The sequence below is a fragment of the Haliotis cracherodii genome, unplaced genomic scaffold, assembly GCF_022045235.1.
Source record: "Haliotis cracherodii isolate W230 unplaced genomic scaffold, xgHalCrac1.p SCAF_13, whole genome shotgun sequence".
Taxonomy (NCBI): domain Eukaryota; kingdom Metazoa; phylum Mollusca; class Gastropoda; order Lepetellida; family Haliotidae; genus Haliotis; species Haliotis cracherodii.
Window position 1 is genome coordinate 33,077,968 of NW_027266268.1, and position 24,732 is coordinate 33,102,699.

At 43.8% G+C, this 24,732-nt stretch overlaps 1 protein-coding gene and 1 long non-coding RNA gene across 2 annotated transcripts; one reads left to right on the plus strand and one right to left on the minus strand.

The window, feature by feature from the left end:
- Positions 1-358: 358 nt before the first annotated feature.
- LOC139459204 (uncharacterized) lies at positions 359-5,731 on the plus strand. Its single transcript, XR_011652683.1, has 4 exons — positions 359-452; positions 3,501-3,565; positions 4,965-5,003; positions 5,354-5,731. It is a non-coding gene; the product is annotated as an uncharacterized lncRNA (long non-coding RNA).
- Positions 5,732-11,793: 6,062 nt separating this feature from the next.
- On the minus strand, positions 11,794-24,412 carry LOC139459205 (DNA repair protein SWI5 homolog). Its single transcript, XM_071240659.1, has 5 exons — positions 24,375-24,412; positions 24,022-24,085; positions 23,086-23,201; positions 19,545-19,639; positions 11,794-12,084 (listed from the first exon to the last, which is right to left on the minus strand). The coding sequence occupies exons 1-5, from the start codon at positions 24,410-24,412 to the stop codon at positions 12,020-12,022; spliced, it is 378 nt and encodes a 125-aa protein (XP_071096760.1). The 3' UTR covers positions 11,794-12,019.
- Between the last annotated feature and the right edge of the window lie 320 nt (positions 24,413-24,732).

The following is a 24,732-nucleotide window of genomic DNA, read 5'->3' on the forward strand; positions in this document are numbered from 1 at the left end:
TCAAACAAGCGCGTCTCTCCAGCGTTTCGCGTGCAATGATCGATACGCCTCGCGCTTCAATGAAACAATCGTCCTCCTGTTTGTTTGAGTCATTGCTTATCGATCAAGTTACTTGCGCCATGAATAGGGTCACCCCCTAACGCGTGGGAGAGGACGATCCATCGTCGACGTTACTTGTAGTACGATGACCTGCATTCCACTATTTTCGGATACAAACACAAATCCACCAATCAGAATGGAGTAACGGTTAAGGTATTTCCCTGGGATATAACGAAAACCTGGATTCGGATTGGCTGGAATATTTAAGTAAGTCCTAAGCTTGATTTTGATTGGTTTATCCAATCTGAGAGCTGTTTACCGCTCTCTGAGCGAAAGCGTCGGTTGTGCGCTCGGTACTAGCTCAGGGAAGTCTTGGCAAGTGATCAGCGACACAAAGAGTGGGTGAATATACAGTAAGAAAATATCTATATTAGACTTATATTTTATTTAATTTGCATGTGCAGGTATTTGCATAAGTTGTTTCTGAATAGGTTTTGATTGTTTCATTTATGTTTTTGCTGTCAGATTTTGTAGAAAAATAGTTGTTACTGCAGCGTTCTTCCTGTTATGCCGCCATTTTTACTTTGCGCGTCCATTGAATCAACACGAACGAAACGATTGGTAAGAGATAGTTCAGTTGTGTGTGTTTGTTTTTCTGAGCGTTTGTTTACAATTTTACGCAAACTCTTCCTCTACGATAAGAGCGTGGTTTAAGTGTCTTTTTCAATGGATTTACGCAGATCAACAAGTAATATGCACCAAATAATCACCTGTAGGAAATGTTTGTGTGCGAGAGAAAAGACTGTTGAAATGAGGGGATGTGTTGATTTGTCAATCCTCAAGAGCACTAATGCAGGTGGCAGATCGGCCAAAGGGGATTACTGGTTATCTTGTCAACGCTAGTTGTATTTTGGATCTACAACACATACGTTTACGCTTGGAGCTGTGACATCTGTCATCGCTCTAGACAAACAAACAAATCAATACAATGGTATATCGGCTTGGCGTAGTTAGCGTGTAGTGTTCACTTCGGTTGCAACTTCCATTACATATTACGTGTGGAAGTTGTATGATACTATCATTGTTTACTTCAAATAGTCTATAGTTTTCTTTGTTGTTTATGAAGTGTTTCTTTGTTTTATCGATCTGTGATTGTGATAATTCGGAAACATCTTTGAAAAAAAATACTTTAATTTTAGCGGGATCAAATTTTGAAATCAAGATATGGCGCTTTGAAAATAGCGGTCGTGATTCAACCCTCCTCCCCGCTATTATGGTATGAGCTTGACGCGGGAACATGTACATGACTAACAGTCATATTCAAAATCGGCTCGGATTTCAAACACTTGGCTATCACGTAATACGGCCGTATTCGAGTGGGTCGCGGAAGTGAAACCTCCGATTCAAACGCTTGAATTGATATTACAGATACAGTACGCTCTCCGATTTGATAGGCTCCGTGTATCCACACGTTAGCTAGCATCGGGCTTTGGGACGTTGTTGCGTTAATGTCAAGGGCACAATACGTACTGAATGAAAGGTGGGCGTGTCTTAAAGTACGATAGATGCAAGTCAAGCGTGTTTGCGATCACCTGTTTTCCCAGTTATCCAGTCAGTCGATAGATGAATTGGGTGTTAATTCAATGAACGCGCACAGTGTCCATTAGGGAGGGATGGTTTGTTCAGAGTTGGAGCAGGGGTATTTCAAAATCAATGCAGTGTTTTCCTCCTTTCTGGTGTCTGGTGTTATCTTTACTCAGCATATTCCAGATGGCATTCTTGTAAGAGTGAGTGAGTTAACTTTCAAAGGTGAGGTGAAATGGGGTTTAACGTTGCATCCACATTGCTCTTAGCAACGTACATTTACGTGTGTGTTTGTGTGGCTGCTTGGACTGAGATACCATGCCACAGTTTAACATGAATACCCCACTCCGACACAGTATACTGACTCCAAGCCAACCAGTCCTTGTTTTAGCCCCTCAGTGCCAAGCGTCAGACAGGGTAGCACTTTCAAAAGTTTTCCAGTATCAGCTGGTATCATGAATAGTCGGAAGGTTGTATAACACTCATATCAGCTGGTATCATGGATAGTCGGATGGTTGTATAACACTCATATCAGCTGGTATCATGGGCATGAGAAAGAAACTTTCACTAAGAATGAATACTTCTTTGGTACAAGTGACTATCGTAGGACACATACAGGGTAAGAAATATTGTGGTGTGACACATTAACCCAAACAGCTGATGCCTTCCTGGAGAAAATCTAACAAAATCTCCCTTCACAGGCATTGTAACAGTCAATAGTTGCAAAATCAATTTTTTTTAGCTTTTGTAAACATTGTAATTACTGCTAAAATTTCCATGCTTTCAGTCCTGACCTGTCATTTGAATATCTGTGGTTGCCATGGTGAATGTCAGCATGAATACAGCAGTTATTATGGTTATTCTACTTAGGATATGCATTCCAATCTCAGGACATACCTTGGTGTTTCTACTTCCTTATGTTTCATATGTGACTTAAACACACGTCATGTAAGTAGGGGAAATTATAACAGTTACAACATAAACCCCCAAAATGAGGTGTACATATGGTACTAGTTGACCTGAAGTTCAATAACCCCTCCAAAATGAGGTGTTCATTTGCTACCAGTTAATCTGAATTTCCATAACCCCTCCAAAATGAAGTGTTCATTTGCAAGTAGGTTAATCTGAATTTCCATAACCCCTCCAAAATGAGGTGTTCATTTGCTACAACAAGTAGGCATCTTGTCAAATACTTCTGTCACTCCAGATGCTTATTAACTTCCCAGTGTGCTTCATGAGGAAAGGCATAGACACCCTATCGATATGGATCCTTCAGTCTATTGTCTACTATTTCAAACTCATGAAGAAACGCAAGCAAAACTGTTGTAAGTTGCTGGCTAGAGACATGATGAGTGGTCCAGGGTATTTATCATAGTAAGATGGAGATATGATACATTGTATAATTGAGGAAGACATACATGTTCTTAAATTGATCAAGCATGTATAGCAACAGGTTGCATGGCTTCTATGTGTCACATATGGCTCTGCAAGTTTTCAATGTGTTATTTGACTCCTGACAAAGGGAGGTAGCTTGGAGGTGATTGTATTGCCTTGCTAGTACATGCTTCGGGTGACATAGGTAATAATAGTGTAGACATTGAGCATTCTTCCCCTGTGTTGTAATATGGCGCAATGTAAAAGGCCCATTATTTTTATTATTATTATTGTCATTATTTACAGATTGGCTTTGAGTATTCTTCCCCTGTTGTCATATTGCGCAATGTAAAAGGCCCATTATTATTATTATTATTGTTGTTATTATTATTATTTACAGATTGAAATAAAAAATGCAGCAAAGGGTTTGGGTGATCCTGGCGCTGTCAGGCTGGCTGTTATTATTTTCCTATTGTTCTAATGATGATGTGTTTGTGTTTCAGCTAAACAGTAATGGCAGCTACAAAGCCTAAGAAGGCAGGGGCAGAGGCAGCACCTAAGAAACCTGGTTAGTACAGTGAGCCAGTTGGGGAGTTTCATGCTGGTTTGAACTATACTTATGTTTCATTGTTTCAACACCTGTGTCAATGGGTGGAAACCCCAAAGAAACGTGTTGTTATGGTGACCGCTTCAGTGACAACATCTGCAGGTATGGGAGTGACTATGCCAGCATCACTGGATTCGATACCACTGTGTGTGTGTGTGTGTGTGTGTGTGTGCCAACAGATTGAGCATCATTATCTGGGGTTCACTAACAGCTGATCCTGGCATGGCTAAGGGAGGCAACTTTGCACATGAGATCACTAGGTCATCCATGCTCTAATCAGAACAGTGGGCTACCACTATTAATAATTCATTCTATTTCTCCATTTGAATGGTACAAATTAATCGACCAATGGGCATGGTGCTTCAATATGTTCCTCCCAATTCTGAAATGACTCCTTCATTGAACAGTCAGTATGCAGACAGTCGAGTAGCCTAGTGGTTAAAGCTTTCGCCCGTCACGCCGAAGACCAGGGAAGCCCATTTCTGGTGTCCCCCACCGTGATATTGCTGGAATATTGCTAAAAGCGGCGTAAAACCATACTCATTCACTCACTCTGAGTGACTTTGGTTTTACACAGCAACATTCCAGCAACATACTGGCAGGGGACACCAGACATAGGCTTCACACATTGTGTCCATTTGCAAAATAAATACCAGGCAAACGCTTTGATCACTAGGTTATCATGCCGCCTCTTAACTCTTGTACAAATATGCAGTGTAATAACAGGGATAAGTTCAGTAACCACTGATGATGAAGATAAGCTGACAATGGGCCACATTCTAATAGTGAGTGAGTATGGTTTTACGCCGCTTTTAGCAATATTCCAGCAATATCATGGCGGTGGACACCAGAAATGGTCTTCACAAATTGTACCCATGTCGGGAATCGAACCCGGGTCTTCGGCGTGACGAGCAAACGCTTTAACCACTAGGCTACCCAGCCGCCCCTACTACATTCTAATAATTCTGCAAAGTACACATACAGCCCAAACTTGTTAAATGTTGTTTTGCACTTCGAAGAGCATTTATTGAACATCAGTCAGCTGACTGGGCAGCAGCTGTAGCCTTGTGGTTAAAGCTTTGCTCATCAAGCCAAAGATCTGGCGTTCATTGCCCACATGGGTACAATATGTAAAGCCTATTTCTGGGGTTCCTGCCATCATATTGCAGGAATATTGCACGCACTCAAACTGAAAGTAAGACTCTGTGTTGTGTACCAGATTCTTATGACTGCTCAGAATTGTGAATTTTGTATGGGTAATAAATGTATCCTTTTAAGGACTAACTCGCAAGTCTTCTCCATGTTTCAAACTGCTGTGGGCAAATTACGTACATCAAAATTTTCTGTTTTCCTTCCACAGCAAAGAAGCCAACGAAGAAGAAGCCCGCAAAGAAGGCCGGTAAGACTTGTCTCCCCTTTCCAATTTTGAGAATTCTGATTTGAAACTGTGAGGATTGATTTCTGTTTTTATGCTGAGAGTTTTGACTTAATTCATAAATATATCATGTAATTCTCAAGTATAATTGCCAAAGCAAAAAAACAACAGAATAGTGAAATAGAATGCAATGTCAAAAAAAACCAATTCTCTTTTTTTTTAAGCCTAACAGAACGCAAAGAACAGGCAGCTGATTGTGTTATAAGGTTTAGAAAAAAGAAAGGTGATGACACTTGCTAAACGTTATGGTAGTTAATGGTTCATCATATTGAAATGGAGATATAGGACAATGTACATTGTTTTTTATTTTTCAGGTGGCAAGAAAAAGACCAAGAGGGCAGGAGCTAAGAAGGCCAAGAAGTAACTTATTCCACTGCAAGCAATAATCATCTTCATGATTTGGTGGGCTACATGGACATTTCCTCCACGGGGGAGTTGTCTCCCCTAAAGGGGGCGTGGCCCACTGGCACCTCTCCACAGTTTATTAGCCTAGATGACATTAGACTTTTATTGTTACAGCTGAGTGGTTTTAAAGGATGTTCAACATCACTTGTTTCATTGTCTTTGGTCTCGACTCATGTCGTCATCTATTCTACCAGTTCCGAGATTTTACAGACTGTAGCATATTTATAATTCTACATCTCATAGACTCACTCTCATGTGTACAATAAACATTAAAAACAACCATCAAACGGACTTGCTTATTTATTTTCTAGTCTCTTTACTTTGGATGATTTATGTCTGAACTGTTAAGGTTTGATGTTTAAAGTCAATGAGTGAGTGAGTGAGTGAGTATGGTTTTATGCCAATTTTAGCACTATTCCAGCACTATCACGGCGGGGGACACCAGAAATAGGCTTCACACATTGTGCCCATGTCAAATCGAACCTAGGTCGTCGAGCGAACGCTTTAACCACTAGGCTACCCAACCACCCCATTAAGTCATCGAAGAGATTCAGGTATTAGGCAGCACACATAGGAAGATTACGCTGAAGGTACTACCTTGAGCTCACACTGAATATTCTGAAATTCTACTTGACTGTCGTCATATATTCAGTACTTTTAGCAAACTTATATTCTTGTTCAGGGGTTAAGAGATGCCAGCACAACTTCATACTTAAAAGCACATAGCTTGCCACATTATTTTATTTATATGACTCAACCTGAGGAATTTGGCAATTGCACTCTCTTCCTGCTGCTCAGATAGGAGCTTAAAGCAAATGGACACAATTCTGATTTTAATTTAGCAGTATGATCACAGTAGACATCATAGTCACATTTGGTTCAGTAGCATTTTCGTAACTGTTTTCTGCATTAAACATTAATCAAACTCCATGTGTAGAGAATGAAGATGCACAGGTTAATACCTGGTGTACCACAGTGGTGACTCTACCATGGACATGGTGTTGACAAGAAACTAATCAGGGTGGTTCCCCACAGCCAAGGGAGGCAACTCTGCAGTGAGTTGTTGCCCCTCAGTGAAATGGGTCTGTTATGGCCCCCTACATCCTGCAATACATACAACTGACTACGCACAAAGCCAGACAATGAGGCCACAATTTTTCTCACTTACTTAATGGATCCGCTGATTACATTTTGTTGTAATGAAAAAACATTCTTAAGAATTCACTTTTTTTTTAAAATTCCGCTGATAAGCTGATAGCATATTGCACCTGAATTATTTTTTTTAAATAAGGATCCACTGAAGTTGACATATATTATACATGGGAGTGTTTAAAAAAAAGAAAAGTTTGTTGTTCCTTAAATTGATAGGCCAGAGATACCCAATAGTATACCTGTTTGATACGTCAGATTTTCATTGTTTAAATCAACAGCTGGGTCCCCAATTCAGGCATTTTAATGTTTTTATACCAGCCAACCTGCAGTGGAGCAGGAAAAAAAATAGAATTGCTTTTCTGTTGTTTTTTTCACCTACCTATTTCCTGTAAAAAAATCTGTGAAGCAAATATTTTAAAAATTATGCCCTGAGTTTAGGAAGTGCTCCTGTGGATGACCTCATAGATGCAAAACTCGGATCCTGTATTTATGTGCTTTTGAATCAATTGTCGAACAACTTGGCTGTAAGTGTTCAAAACCCAAATCTAGAATATGAAACAAAACATGCTCTTGACTTAATTCGGGCAAGAAAGATATGACGTCCATGAGGATAGCTTTGATTCCAACACATCAATGTTGGTTTATTGTAGTGAGAGACCTGTTTAATGACCTGTCCGTGATCTCATGGAACCATGTAACAATAGTCTTGATTACACACGTGGTTGAGAACATTAATAACAATAAACACCATTAGGCTATTATTTAAGGACTGGCAATTTCATATTCTGGGGGACTGGGGCTGCGATTTTTTCAACAACAAAAAAATTGTCACATTTTGGGGGGTGGGGGCCAGGGATTTTATTTAAAAAATATATTGACCCCGAAAATTCTTGAAAAACATTTATGTTAAGGTTCTTGAAAAAAAGAAGGAAATTGTTTAACACAAAAAATGCTTTGTTGCAAGATGTTTTTCTTAAAACAAACTCAGACTCATAGTTTTAAATAGGAAAACATCTGGCTTCATAGCTGTAGCTGAAAGTATCTGATCTTGATACAAAATCCCATTTTGTCACATTCATGTTGATTCTCCCCATGACCTTTTACATAGTTTTCATGTCAAAATGCGAAAACACTATTTGTCATAAAATGTCCACTATTTCAAAACCCTCCCAAATATGTGTAATATCTTTATATATCTCCCCAAGAGACTGTCATACTTTTGGTGACCCTCCCGATTCCTCTGACCCACCACCCCAATAATAAGTGACCAAACAAACCAGTGGTTGATAGCATGAGCAACACCGCAAGTGGGTGCTACGAAATTGGGTTTAACGTCGCATTCCAGATTATTGGTGCGTGGTGAGAGACTGATTGTACTTGTCCAGACTTATGCTGGTTTTACAGCGCTGAACCATCGAGAAACTGTAAGAGGCGACTAACGTTATCAGGTGGTCAGACTCGCTGACTTGGTTGATGCATGTCATCGTATCCCAATTGAGTGGATCGATGCTCATGGTGTTAATCACTGCATTGTCTGGTCCAGACTCGATTATTTAGAGACCGCTGTCATTCAGCTGTAATATTGCAGAGTGCGGCGTTAAACAACAAACAAACTGAGATACCATACTTCAGTATAACATGGATACCCTACACGGACATAGTATACTGATACCGAGCTGAACCAGTCCTCCTTTTTTCCTTTGACGCGATCACCATTGTAGTCGCCTCTTACAACCAGCAAAGGTTGCTCGGGAATATTCTAACTCATATCTCGACAAATATAATTTGAATTTGTTTGTTTGTTGTTTAATGCCACTATTCCAGCTATATCATGTTGATCTTTAAATCATCAAGTCTGGATTGGACAAACCAGTGATTGATATTAAAAGCAACGTCACAGGTCATTGGACTTGTGAAAGTCCTGGGTAGAACAGGTCTTCAGCAACCCATGCATGCCATAAAAGGTGACAGTGCTTGTCGTAAGAGGTGACTAACGGGATCGGGTGGTCAGGCTTGCTGACTTGATTGATGCATGTCATCATGTCCAAATTGAGTGGATCGATGCTCAAGATGTCAATCACTGGATTGTATGGTCCAGACTCGATAATTTACAGACCGCCGTCATGTAGCTAGACTATTGCTGAGTGTGACGATAAACAACAAACAAACAAACAAACAAAACAAACAAATACAATGCCATGTCACTGACTTTGACCACCCAATCAAATCACCACTTACAACAAGCAATAGAGGGCCAGGGACCTACTCTAGATCCCCATACAGAATGTGAAGACTAAATGAATAAGATGCCTCTTGTGAGACAAACCATCACCCATGGCTTTCATCACCTAACTGTACTATACCACTTCCGGGAGATAGTTCTATGGATATTCAACTTCTTTATTCTATGACTGCGATGTTTCGGTGTAGATACTAACACTGTAAGTCTGTGTGTGGTGGATGAGGTGTGCAAGCTGGGATGTGTAGTAACATAGCTCTCATTGTAATAAAGAAGTTGCATATCCATAGAACTATTTCCCTTGTGTATTATACACACCAGTTATAACATAACCATTGTATAAACTTTCATCATGCATCAAAAAAGCTAAAAAAATTCCCTCCTATGTTTTGAACAAAATATATAACGAAATGTCATCAAAATACAAGGCACACACTGACACACATGACACCCACCACACACAGACACACACACAACATCCACCACACACTGACACATCCACAACATCCACCACACACTGACACAGATGACATCCACCACACACATTGTCACACACACTGAAACACACACATCCACCACACACTGACACACACATCCACCACACACTGACACACACATTGTCACACAAACACACTGACACACACACTGACACACATGACATCCACACAACATCCACCACACACAGACACACACACAACATCCACCACACACTGACACACACACAACATCCACCACACACTGACACACACACAACATCCACCACACACTGACACACACACAACATCCACCACACACTTACACACATGACATCCACCACACACTGACACACACAACATCCACCACACACTGACACACACAACATCCACCACACTGACACACACCACACACTGACACACACACAACATCCACCACACACTGACACACACATCCACCACACACTGACACACACACACACACTGACACACATGATGTACACCACACACTGACACACACACACACCATCCACCACACACTGACACAGATGACATCCACCACACACATTGTCACACACACTGAAACACACACATCCACCACACACTGACACACACACACACCACACACTGACACACATGACATCCACACAACATCCACCACACACTGACACACATGACACCCACCACACACAGACACACACACAACATCCACCACACACTGACACATCCACAACATCCACCACACACTGACACAGATGACATCCACCACACACATTGTCACACACACTGAAACACACACATCCACCACACACTGACACACACATCCACCACACACTGACACACACATTGTCACACAAACACACTGACACACACACTGACACACATGACATCCACACAACATCCACCACACACAGACACACACACAACATCCACCACACACTGACACACACACAACATCCACCACACACTGACACACACACAACATCCACCACACACTGACACACACACAACATCCACCACACACTTACACACATGACATCCACCACACACTGACACACACAACATCCACCACACACTGACACACACAACATCCACCACACTGACACACACCACACACTGACACACACACAACATCCACCACACACTGACACACACATCCACCACACACTGACACACACACACACACTGACACACATGATGTACACCACACACTGACACACACACACACCATCCACCACACACTGACACAGATGACATCCACCACACACATTGTCACACACACTGAAACACACACATCCACCACACACTGACACACACACACACCACACACTGACACACATGACATCCACACAACATCCACCACACACTGACACACATGACATCCACCACACACAGACACACACACAACATCCACCACACACACAACATCCACCACACTGACACACACACAACATCCACCACACACTGACACACACACAACATCCACCACACACTGACACACACAACATCCACCACACACTGACACACATGACATACACCACACACTGACACACATGACATCCACCACACACTGACACACACACAACATCCACCACACGCTGACACACACAACATCTACCACACACTGACACACACACAACATCCACCACACACTGACACACACAACATCCACCACACACTGACACACATGACAGATCCATCTGATGCTGCAAGGAAACATGCGTAGGGAACCCAACCATTCATAGTTTAATACATTTATTTAAAAGTAAACAAATGGGAATTTGCGGAATGAAAGACAATGATCTTGAACAACAAATCAAATAACATTCCTTCAGATTAGAGGCCGCATCGTCCAACAGGAGACACAAACCGTACCTCATGTCAGATAGTATCAAGCAAATCAGCTGAAGCCCAGTACAAGTTTCTGGTCCAATCTAACAGCATTACTGTCAAGTTTCACAGAGCCTTTAATCTCATGCTGCATCTAAAAGAGGTTTTAGCAAGACCAAGCTCTGTGTTGTAGAGGAACTGGCCAACTCTGACAGTCCATTCAGGTCACATACATAAGAGGTTCCTGGCCAACTAGGACAGTCCATTCGGGTCACATCTAATAGAGGTTCCTGGCCAACTCTGACAGTCCATTCAGGTCACACCTAAGAGGTTCCTGGCCAACTAGGACAGTCCATTCAGGTCACATATTATAGAGGTTCCTGGCCAACTCGGACAGTTCATTCAGGTCACATCTAATAGAGGTTCCTGGCCAACTAGGACAGTCCATTCAGGTCACATCTAAGAGGTTCCTGGCCAACTAGGACAGTCCATTCAGGTCACATATTATAGAGGTTCCTGGCCAACTCGGACAGTTCATTAAGGTCACATCTAATAGAGGTTCCTGGCCAACTAGGACAGTCCATTCAGGTCACATCTAAAAGAGGTTCCTGGCCAACTAGGACAGTCCATTCAGGTCACAACTAATAGAGGTTCCTGGCCAACTCGGACAGTTCATTCAGGTCACATCTAATAGAGGTTCCTGGCCAACTAGGACAGTACATTCAGGTCACATCTAATAGAGGTTCCTGGCCAACTAGGACAGTCCATTCAGGTCACATGTAAGAGGTTCCTGGCCAACTCGAACAGTCCATTCAGGTCACATCTAAACAAGGTTCGAGGACAACTCAGACAGAATAAAAGCTGACATCACACAAGTTCTGTCAATCCTCCAACTCTAACCCATATTTCTCATACAGGTCCTTTGTTCTCACAGCTTCCATTGTTGCTGCAAGAAATAAATAACAGAAAATGCAACAGGTGCTTGAAAATATTTGTAAATGTCTTTTCAGAATTTGTCAGCACCATACCCGTGGTCATGGGTTTCACCAAAGTGGTAAACATCTGAGACCTGCATCACTTCGGGCTTTCCTCCCACATTAAGCAGGCACACCGTGATATAACTGTAATACTGTTAAAAGCGGTGTTAAACCCAAATCTCTCACTCACTATTTTAAAACCAAATCAGTAGACTTGTTTCATAAATAATTCTGCTTAAAATTCTGTTTCATGTGACTTCTAATTTGCTTACGTTCATAAGCTCACAGTAGCAATATGTTTGGATAGTAATACATGAACCAGGGGTCCGGAAACGGGCATATGCGCTGGACATGTCCGATTGGGAATCTCAAATGTCCGGTTTAAAATGTTGCTTACCGGACATTTAAATTTTTCTGTCTGGACATTTTAAAAAACAAACAACGCTACCTTCGGGGTTCAAATAATTGATGAACGTTATCTTATCCCTTCAGCGAATTCAGGTGAATAATCAGGTACAACAAACTTGGTCAATAAAAGTATGACATTTGATACGAAACATCACTAGACATGATGATTTACCATTATAAATGTATTTCCTGCTCTCCAAGGCATTGTTTTATATGCAGAGATTAAGATTACCGTGTGTATTTTCTCGTAAACTAAGCCGGAAATAGCAATCAGCTGTTCACACGTTTCCTCCCAATCTCTTGGTGATTCAGTTAAAACGTATCCAATGATACAACTTCAAAGAATTTTGATGCAATGGTCGGAAGAAATTGTATCTGAAATCATTATTTTATCCGGAATAATATATTCCAATATCGTGTTATTTTAGTTGCAGTTTCCATCACATATACTTAAAATTATAAGAATCATAAGCGTAGCACTTGGTACAGATGGTATGCAGGATATTTTTAGACGTTTGTAATGATTTTGACCAGTCACTGTAGGGACTTCTCGCGCAACATGTATTTTGATTGCGAAAACGTTATGTTGACATTTAATAGTCAAACTGCCTCAAATATGACTTTTAGCGACTCATGGTATGTCATTTATGATATGTGTATCCTTTCTCTTGCCACAAAAGTTCGTTTCAAGGCGTCAATAGCGGTAATCTGACCGTGGTTGCAGTAAATAACGGTGAGTTGTGCGATCTACCGATCACTTCGCATACGATTTCATCGAAATTATTGTAAACAACATTATAATTATTGATGAAATATTGAATAAAATTAATCAAATATATTGCAAACTCTAGTTCAGATAAACCGTGAATTTTTTTTTTTATCACCAGATATTATAATGATAGGATTAAATTGCGTTCTTCAGTTCAGATTTGTTGACTGGTATTTCCGGTGTTACTTGATCGCGGTGATCAGACAATAATGTTTTCTGAGATGGGGGAAACTTTGTGTCATTGGAAAACTTGAGTTTATTAAAAATGTTAGTCAAATTTGGGAGCTATACTTTACCGCGCACTATAACCCGAAGCACGCAATAACGAGGGAACACTGTACGTAACAATTTGTAATGTGTGTGAAAAGTAGTACAATAATACGCTAATTGAAGGGGGCGTGGCCTGAATACAAATGTTCGACTGGGATTTTAAATTTTTCGGACCCCTGACATGAACCCATCGCTTTTGTGCATACTACACATACCGTATTCGACATAATAAGCGCCCAGGGCGCTCTCAAAATTAGAAATAGGGGGCTCTAGAGTTGAAAGATCGTAAATTTCGTGGTTTATGCTGACACCCTGAAATGTTAATATACGACAGATATATTTTTCCAGAAGTTAATTTCCCATGATTAAGGGTGCATATAACACATGTATTATATGAGAATATATAAGTGTTGTGCACATTGATCAATTGGAAGGGGTGCTTATTGGGATTGTTCACCAGCCAATATAATAGCAAATATCGCCGGTGGGCGCTGATTAGAGTGGGGCGCTTATTACGTCGAATACGGTATGTATAGTTCATGTTTGTAATGCCGGTAGTACAAGCGGGGATGGTGTTTCTGCAGCTGTGGTAGAGCTACACGGCGAACAAGTCTGGGTGGTGTTTCTGCACCTGTGGTAGAGCTACACGGCGAACAAGTCTGGGTGGTGTTTCTGCACCTGTGGTAGTGCTACACGGCGGACAAGTCGGGATGGTGTTTCTGCACCTGTGGTAGAGCTACATGGCGAACAAGTCTGGGTGGTGTTTCTGCACCAGCGGTAGAGCTACACGGCGAACAAGTCTGGGTGGTGTTTCTGCACCTGTGGTAGAGCTACACGGCGAACAAGTCTGGGTGGTGTTTCTGCACCTGTGGTAGAGCTACACGGCGAACAAGTCTGGGTGGTGTTTCTGCACCAGCGGTAGAGCTACACGGCGAACAAGTCTGGGTGGTGTTTCTGCACCTGTGGTAGAGCTACACGGCAGACAAGTCGGGCTGGTGTTTCTGCACCTGTGGTAGAGCTACACGGAGGACAAGTCTGGGTGGTGTTTCTGCACCTGTGGTAGAGCTACAGGGCGGGCAAGTCTGGGTGGTGTTTCTGCACCTGGTGTAGAGCTACATGTGGGGCAAGTCTGGATGGTGTTTCTGCTCCTGGTGTAGAGCTACATGGCAGACAAGTCTGGATGGTGTTTCTGCACCTGGTGTAGAGCTACATGGCGGACAAGTCTGGTGGTGTTTCTGCACCTGTGGTAGAGCTACAGGGCGGGCAAGTCTGGGTGGTGTTTCTGCACCTGTGGTAGAGCTACATGGCGGACAAGTCTGGGTGGTGTTTCTGCACCTGTGGTAGAGCTACATGGCGGACAAGTCTGGGTGGTGTTTCTGCACCTGTGGTAGAGCTACAGGGCGGGCAAGTCTGGATGGTGTTTCTGCACCTGTGGTAGAGCTACATGGCAGACAAGTCTGGATGGTGTTTCTGCACCTGGTGTAGAGCTACATGGCGGACAAGTCTGGTGGTGTTTCTGCACCTGTGGTAGAGCTACAGGGCGGGCAAGTCTGGGTGGTGTTTCTGCACTTGTGGTAGAGCTACACGGCGGACAAGTCTGGATGGTGTTTCTGCACCTGTGGTAGAGCTACACGGCGGACAAGTCTGGATGGTGTTTCTGCACCTGTGGTAGAGCTACATGGCGGACAAGTCGGGATGGTGTTTCTGCACCTGTGGTAGAGCTACATGGCGGACAAGTCTGGATGGTGTTTCTGCACCTGTGGTAGAGCTACATGGCGGACAAGTCTGGATGGTGTTTCTGCACCTGTGGTAGAGCTACACGGCGGACAAGTCTGGGTGGTTTTCTGCACCTGTGGTAGAGCTACACGGCGGACAAGTCTGGGTGGTTTTCTGCACCTGTGGTAGAGCTACACGGCGGACAAGTCAGGATGGTGTTTCTGCACCTGTGGTAGAGCTACATGGCGGACAAGTCTGGGTGGTGTTTCTGCACCTGTGGTAGAGCTACATGGCGGACAAGTCTGGATGGTGTTTCTGCACCTGTGGTAGAGCTACACGTCGGACAAGTCGGGATGGTGTTTCTGCACCTGTGGTAGAGCTACATGGCGGACAAGTCGGGCTGGTGTTTCTGCACCTGTGGTAGAGCTACAGGGCGGGCAAGTCTGGGTGGTGTTTCTGCACCTGTGGTAGAGCTACAGGGCGGGCAAGTCTGGGTGGTGTTTCTGCACCTGTGGTAGAGCTACAGGGCGGGCAAGTCTGGGTGGTGTTTCTGCACCTGTGGTAGAGCTACAGGGCGGGCAAGTCTGGGTGGTGTTTCTGCACCTGTGGTAGAGCTACACGGCGGACAAGTCGGGATGGTGTTTCTGCACCTGTGGTAGAGCTACATGGCGGACAAGTCTGGGTGGTTTTCTGCACCTGTGGTAGAGCTACACGGCAGACAAGTCTGGCTGGTGTTTCTGCACCTGTGGCAGAGCTACACGGCGGACAAGTCGGGATGGTGTTTCTGCACCAGCGGTAGAGCTACATGGTGGACAAGTCTGGGTGGTGTTTCTGCACCTGTGGTAGAGCTACACGGCGGACAAGTCTGGGTGGTTTTCTGCACCTGTGGTAGAGCTACACGGCGGACAAGTCAGGATGGTGTTTCTGCACCTGTGGTAGAGCTACATGGCGGACAAGTCTGGGTGGTGTTTCTGCACCTGTGGTAGAGCTACATGGCGGACAAGTCTGGGTGGTGTTTCTGCACCTGTGGTAGAGCTACACGTCGGACAAGTCGGGCTGGTGTTTCTGCACCTGTGGTAGAGCTACATGGCGGACAAGTCGGGCTGGTGTTTCTGCACCTGTGGTAGAGCTACACGGAGGACAAGTCTGGGTGGTGTTTCTGCACCTGTGGTAGAGCTACAGGGCGGGCAAGTCTGGGTGGTGTTTCTGCACCTGTGGTAGAGCTACACGGCGGACAAGTCGGGATGGTGTTTCTGCACCTGTGGTAGAGCTACACGGCGGACAAGTCGGGATGGTGTTTCTGCACCTGGTGTAGAGCTACACGGCGGACAAGTCTGGGTGGTTTTCTGCACCTGTGGTAGAGCTACACGGCGGACAAGTCAGGATGGTGTTTCTGCACCTGTGGTAGAGCTACATGGCGGACAAGTCTGGGTGGTGTTTCTGCACCTGTGGTAGAACTACATGGCGGACAAGTCTGGGTGGTGTTTCTGCACCTGTCGTAGAGCTACACGTCGGACAAGTCTGGATGGTGTTTCTGCACCTGTGGTAGAGCTACATGGCGGACAAGTCTGGGTGGTGTTTCTGCACCTGTGGTAGAGCTACACGGAGGACAAGTCTGGATGGTGTTTCTGCACCTGTGGTAGAGCTACACGGCGGACAAGTCGGGATGGTGTTTCTGCACCTGCGGTAGAGCTACACGGCAGACAAGTCGGGATGGTGTTTCTACACCTGTGGTAGAGCTACATGGCGGACAAGTCTGGGTAGTGTTTCTGCACCTGCGGTAGAGCTACACGACGGACAAGTCGGGATGGTGTTTCTGCACCTGTGGTAGAGCTACACGGCAGACAAGTCGGGATGGTGTTTCTGCACCTGTGGTAGAGCTACACGGCAGACAAGTCTGGGTGGTGTTTCTGCACCTGTGGCAGAGCTACACGGCAGACAAGTCTGGGTGGTTTTCTGCACCTATGGTAGAGCTACAAGGCGGACAAGTCTTGGTGGTGTTTCTGCACCTGTGGTAGAGCTACACGGCGGACAAGTCTGGATGGTGTTTCTGCACCTGTGGTAGAGCTACACAGCGGACAAGTCGGGATGGTGTTTCTGCACCTGTGGTAGAGCTACACGGCGGACAAGTCTGGGTGGTTTTCTGCACCTGTGGTAGAGCTACACGGCGGACAAGTCAGGATGGTGTTTCTGCACCTGTGGTAGAGCTACATGGCGGACAAGTCTGGGTGGTGTTTCTGCACCTGTGGTAGAACTACATGGCGGACAAGTCTGGGCGGTGTTTCTGCACCTGTGGTAGAGCTACACGTCGGACAAGTCTGGATGGTGTTTCTGCACCTGTGGTAGAGCTACATGGCGGACAAGTCTGGGTGGTGTTTCTGCACCTGTGGTAGAGCTACACGGAGGACAAGTCTGGATGGTGTTTCTGCACCTGTGGTAGAGCTACACGGCGGACAAGTCGGGATGGTGTTTCTGCACCTGCGGTAGAGCTACAAGGCAGACAAGTCGGGATGGTGTTTCTACACCTGTGGTAGAGCTACATGGCGGACAAGTCTGGGTAGTGTTTCTGCACCTGCGGTAGAGCTACACGACGGACAAGTCGGGGTGGTGTTTCTGCACCTGTGGTAGAGCTACACGGCGGACAAGTCGGGATGGTGTTTCTGCACCTGTGGTAGAGCTACATGGCGGACAAGTCGGGCTGGTGTTTCTGCACCTGTGGTAGAGCTACACGGAGGACAAGTCTGGGTGGTGTTTCTGCACCTGTGGTAGAGCTACAGGGCGGGCAAGTCTGGGTGGTGTTTCTGCACCTGTGGTAGAGCTACACGGCGGACAAGTCGGGATGGTGTTTCTGCACCTGTGGTAGAGCTACACGGCGGACAAGTCGGGATGGTGTTTCTGCACCTGTGGTAGAGCTGCACGGCGGACAAGTCTGGGTGGTTTTCTGCACCTGTGGTAGAGCTACACGGTGGACAAGTCAGGATGGTGTTTCTGCACCTGTGGTAGAGCTACATGGCGGACAAGTCTGGGTGGTGTTTCTGCACCTGTGGTAGAACTACATGGCGGACAAGTCTGGGTGGTGTTTCTGCACCTGTGGTAGAGCTACACGTCGGACAAGTCTGGATGGTGTTTCTGCACCTGTGGTAGAGCTACATGGCGGACAAGTCTGGGTGGTGTTTCTGCACCTGTGGTAGAGCTACACGGAGGACAAGTCTGGATGGTGTTTCTGCACCTGTGGTAGAGCTACACGGCGGACAAGTCGGGATGGTGTTTCTGCACCTGCGGTAGAGCTACACGGCAGACAAGTCGGGATGGTGTTTCTACACCTGTGGTAGAGCTACATGGCTGACAAGTCTGGGTAGTGTTTCTGCACCTGCGGTAGAGCTACACGACGGACAAGTCGGGATGGTGTTTCTGCACCTGTGGTAGAGCTACACGGCAGACAAGTCGGGATGGTGTTTCTGCACCTGTGGTAGAGCTACACGGCAGACAAGTCTGGGTGGTGTTTCTGCACCTGTGGCAGAGCTACACGGCAGACAAGTCTGGGTGGTTTTCTGCACCTATGGTAGAGCTACAAGGCGGACAAGTCTTGGTGGTGTTTCTGCACCTGTGGTAGAGCTACACGGCGGACAAGTCTGGATGGTGTTTCTGCACCTGTGGTAGAGCTACACGGCGGACAAGTCGGGATGGTGTTTCTGCACCTGTGGTAGAGCTACACGGCGGACAAGTCTGGGTGGTTTTCTGCACCTGTGGTAGAGCTACACGGCGGACAAGTCAGGATGGTGTTTCTGCACCTGTGGTAGAGCTACATGGCGGACAAGTCTGGGTGGTGTTTCTGCACCTGTGGTAGAACTACATGGCGGACAAGTCTGGGCGGTGTTTCTGCACCTGTGGTAGAGCTACACGTCGGACAAGTCTGGATGGTGTTTCTGCACCTGTGGTAGAGCTACATGGCGGACAAGTCTGGGTGGTGTTTCTGCACCTGTGGTAGAGCTACACGGAGGACAAGTCTGGATGGTGTTTCTGCACCTGTGGTAGAGCTACACGGCGGACAAGTCGGGATGGTGTTTCTGCACCTGCGGTAGAGCTACACGGCAGACAAGTCGGGATGGTGTTTCTACACCTGTGGTAGAGCTACATGGCGGACAAGTCTGGGTAGTGTTTCTGCACCTGCGGTAGAGCTACACGACGGACAAGTCGGGGTGGTGTTTCTGCACCTGTGGTAGAGCTACACGGCGGACAAGTCGGGGTGGTGTTTCTACCGCTTACCTATTCTGCCGAGGATCATCTGCCCTGTGTCTTTGATCTCGTTGTACTCATGCAGTTTCTCTATGTGTGACTGAAGCTCCTCCTGTCTGTACCCACTGTAACCATGGTAACAGAAACAGTTCAGGAAAATCAACTATATTTTCTGTACCATTCAAGCAAAACCTCTGAATAACTTATGAACCATCTTAATGCAAGGAATACCAGCAACAAATACAAAAAACACTGGGATACCGTATAGTGGAACAATACAGTTCTAGTCGTAGTATAAGAAGAAATTAGATCACTCTACAGTCCGTTTGATTCCATCTGAGACCGATGAATTGCTCACTAACTCAAAATCTAATAATTGCAACAAAACCAAAATGTGCACAGCGACATGAATTGGACAGGACAACTCTGATGGTTTGTCTCATAATTTTGGACACCCGAATAAAAAAATTGTTTAACAAACGATCATCATATCGTTGACATTTTTCGCCATCCCATACCAGGGAGGACCAGTCGCTCATGGAACAGCCAGGTAATGAACAAGCATGTGCACCATATATGGGGGTCATCTCAAAAGCCGTTTTGGGTGTTCAATCGGAGTCACTGTTGAAGGTTTCTGAAGCCGTGACAGTGCATTCGGAATTGGTGTCGCTGTTGTCCGAATCGCTATCGCCACTGTCCCAAGTCTACCCTGATGATCATTGGCTTGATTGTGGCATGGTCCAATCCACTATGATCCAAATTATGTCTCGCTATTTCATTCTCAACTTTCTCAACACACTTTAGCCACGTTTCCTGCGTGATGGTGTCTATTGATTGTTGAACCAGTTTCTGTACATCCTGTATTATGCCTGGCAACATCCGATTTAATGATACCCCAAATTAGTTCTATTGGGTTTAAATCGCAATGATAGGGCATCAATCACAAAACTGAATGGCCATGTTCTTTAAGATACTCGTCAACTTTAAAGACAGGTGTGGTTTTATTAGACTTTATAATATCATACAGAACAGGTTTCGTTGCTTTTTGTGGATACGGTATTGCTTTGTATGTCAACCATTCTATCATAACGCTCTTCCTACTGTTAGACGTTGGGGCTTTTGTGTATGGAGCATTGTCCATGACAACCAGACTTGGGGGGCAATACCAGTTGAGTTGAGTTTTAACCCATTCTAGGGATACCGCTCCGTTCATTTCGGTATGATAGTCTCGGTTGTCCTTGGATTTTGCCTTGAAGACTAGCGAACAGCCTGGTAGGAATCCCCGACTCTTGCAGCCAGCATGGAGCACAATAAGCCGCTCACCCTTGCCACGTGGCAATTTCCTGGCACAGAAATCAGAAGAGGAGCTAGGGAACCATTGTGTTCCTGTAGTATGGGAAGGGTTTACCCACGTTTTGTCCAAGTATACAAGCTCATAACCCTCGTAACGTTTTTCTCGTATTGTGCATAAGAAATGGTTCCTTAGTCGAACAATATCAGACATCTCGCATAATGCATGCCTATTTTCGGAGCCTACTTTATTGTAACGGAAACCAAATTGGTGTAGCAATTTCCATAACTGATATTTTGAAATGGTCAAAGAATGATTTGTCTCCATATATTTTTTGAGAGTACGGAGAGAGACATAGATATTTTGTTTACACAGAGTCTTAATGGCATTTCTAACCATCTCTTGTTGAAATGAATCGACTTTAAAACATCACTTGGGTTTTGAGATGGTCCCCTCAGGTGTGTCACTGCAGGTTGAATCAGTACACTTTTTTAAAATAGTTTTTAACTTCCCTTCTGTTATCCCAACTGCACGTGCAGTTCGTAAACGATACTTTTTCAAAGCATATTGTGGTCTACCTCTTTCACATTCTTTTTAAAAAAAATTGAAGACGTTGCAAATAATTGACTTCGCGTCGAGTGATGTTCTCATTGTTTCAGGTATAGTAATCACGCATCTATGGTTTGCTCAGCAAGCCTTACGTCACTTTCGCACATTAAAATCGCCCACCTGGCTGTTCTATGAGCGACTGGTCCTCCCTGGTACGGGATGGTGAAAAATGTCAACGATATGATGATCGTTTGTTAAACAATTTTTTTATTCGGGTGTCCAAAATTGTGAGACAAACCATCAGAGTTGGTCTGTCCAATTCATGTCGCTGTGCACATTTTGGTTTTGTTGCAATTATTAGATTTTGAGTTAGTGAGCAATTCATCGGTCTCAAATGGAATCAAACGGACTGTAAGCAGGGATCTAACTTTTAAAATTTGACAGTTAGATACCTAAGGGGTCCCTAGACTCGATTATTTACAGACCGACGTCATATAGCTGGAATATTGCTGAGTGCAGCGTAAAACAAACCAAACCAAACCAAACCTGTGATCACATAATTATTCTCTGGGCTTGGAGGGCTCAAATATATTATACAGGTACCTGCACTACGCTACCCAGCACAGTACCCAATGAAGCAGTTGCATTCATCATTTACCGAAAAGAGGAACATGGAATATTACCCGGGTTAGAATAGGTCTTTAGCAACCATGTTTGTCAGGCTTGCCGACAAAAAGGATCAGTTGGTCAGGCTTGCCGACTTGGTTGATGCATGTCATCGTATCCAAAGTGCATAGATTGATGTTCATGATATAAATCACTGGATTGTCTGGTCTGGACTCGATTATTTACAGACCGTCATTATATAGCTGGAATAGCGGGGCGTTAAAAAACAAACAAATAATACAAAAAATACACTATGTGCAAGTTTAACATAATTAGATGGGTCGCTCTGGATATATGGTGTGATCCACCTTGACCCTAGTTCAGCATTTCCCTGTGGGGTATATGAAGTTTATTCCATATCTGTCAGCTGAACATGAGATAAAACTGCACATTCAGTAACCAATCAGAAACAAGTATCTTCATGCAAGGTAAGATAACAGTCAGTATTCATGCTGGGTGTTATCCTCATTTATCTGGTGTACTATATCTCAATTCTATTATCATGATTATGAGATACCATGGCACAGCTTAACATGAATACCCCACTCAGACAAAGTGTTCTATCTCTGAGCTGACCAGTCCTTGTGTTATTCCCCGATGCTAATCTCAGGCAGGGAAATAACAAGTACCAAATTTAAACATATTTTGGAATGATGTGTCAGGAATGCCAGGCTGGGAAACAACAAGTACCAAATTTAAACATATTTTGGAATGATGTGACGGGAATGTCAGGCAGGGAAACAACAAGTACCAAATTAAAACATATTTTGGAATGTGTCGGGAATGCCAGGCAGGGAAACAACAAGTACCAAATTTAAACATATTTTGGAATGATGTGACGAGAACGTCAGGCTGGGAAACAACAAGTACCAAATCTAAACATAAATTTCGAATGATGTGTCGGGGATCGAACTGCTGACCTTCTGTTCTGGGCAGACACTCTATCCACCAGAACACTATCAAGAGAGAATGGAGATATATATGTAATCTGCAAAGGTTAGAGAATGGAGATATATACATAAGCTGCACGGTTAGAGAGGATGCTTGACAATCAACTCTCCTTACTCATTGTTCATCTGCTGAATCTCCGTCTCTACCTGGGACAGCCTTGCATGAAGGGCGGCAATGTCTGCCTGTAATGTCTCCCCACTTTCGGCTGCAGGACATCTCGCTGAGCCAAGCTGGAAAATAGGAAAGAATGCATGTGTAATTTCCACTGAAAATGACACTGTGACAGCACATTTGCACAAATCACATTATATCTGAATACATACTACTAGCTATGACAGATTAGCTGTAGAGATATAAAAAAGGGTGTTCTTTAATTTATTTTGAGTAATATATCAATCTCATTCATGAATAGCAATAATAATTTGAAGCAATTGCATATTATTGTTATTTATGTACAATAAATTTATCAAATTAAAAATAGAATGAACATGTGAATTACTCTTGTTTTTTATAGTAAGGGCAAGAATGTACACATTCACCCGAGTCGTGTGGGAATTTTCCACAGTTGATGTTCAGTTGCTTCATTCAGTTTTTTGTATCAGCGAACTTTTTAGACATAAAGCTAAACTGATGGCAGTCATGGATTTAGCACATTAAGTTACCCCTTGGTGTCAACCTTTTGCTACCTTAAAAAATATATACAATATGCAAATGAATATGGCTACATTTTCTTAAAAAACTACCAACTGTATGTTCATATTTCTGCAGGCTTAATGTTTTTAGAGCCTTACCCAAGTACAACTTTAAAACTAACTGAACAGTTTTAATTATAAAAAGTGTTCTGTAATCAACATTCTCAGTTCTTTCATATGTAACCTCCATTGTTACATGGCTTCTAAATTTTCATGGTGTATGGATGTCACGGAGTCACTCTTGCTTTGTTGTGACAAGATTCCATAAGGAACAGTGCCATGTCAAAATAATAAAACACCATACAACGGTTACCATGGTAACAGTGCTCACACGCCCCTCCTTAATGCTCAAACCTACCGGAGATTTGAACAGCTGACCGAGGGGAGACTTGAAGTTACCTTGACTTTGCCTTCCTCGACTGCTAAAATCAAGAATTCAGATATTAATCATGTTAATTAAGGCATTGCTTCCGGTTTTCCCCACACATCAACATGATAAAGCTAACACACTGTGATGTACATGAAGACCTTTCCCAAAATTCTCGTCAGCACGCTCAGACTATGATTAGAATTTAGAAAGGCCTGTCATTGTCAACAAACTTTTGTAGATTCTCTCTTAATTCGTAAAGCTAAACAGCAGACAATGATCAGTTTTATTGATCTTCTCAATAGAAATACAGCATCAACATAGTCTTTAATACAAAATCTAACCTTTGCTTGGAATTCGTTTGTGTTGGTGTGGATGCCATCGCTGGTTTGTGTTTCCCTCGCTTGAGCGGGCAAAGGGCAGGTAACTCTCAACATGTCACGTCTCCGGGAATAACAAGGAACCGGTTCAAGCTCTGCGAGAGCATCTAATACACCGTGCTTGAGTTCATGTCAAGAATATTAATATATTTTTAAAGTTTCAGATCAGAATATACCATTTTTTAAATTGTTTTTGAAAAAGACTATTGTATCATTTCTCAACATGGCGACCGAGAGAGTAAGGCCTATTTAAGTGTGTTTTTTCGTTAGAAATTATTTTGAGGTCGAACTGATATAAAAAAGTTGGACTAAAGTGGACTAT

What these genes read in the sequence shown, in the direction of transcription:
- LOC139459205 (XM_071240659.1), bottom strand. Translation starts at nt 24,412, where the DNA reads ATGGCATCCACACCAACACAAACGAATTCCAAGCAAAG. An exon ending in CAAACGAATTCCAAGCAAAG is followed by an intron (nt 24,086 to 24,374) that starts GTTAGATTTTGT and finishes TCTTGATTTTAG; the next exon opens with CAGTCGAGGAAGGCAAAGTC. An exon ending in GATGATCCTCGGCAGAATAG is followed by an intron (nt 12,085 to 19,544) that starts GTAAGCGGTAGA and finishes TATTTCTTGCAG; the next exon opens with CAACAATGGAAGCTGTGAGA.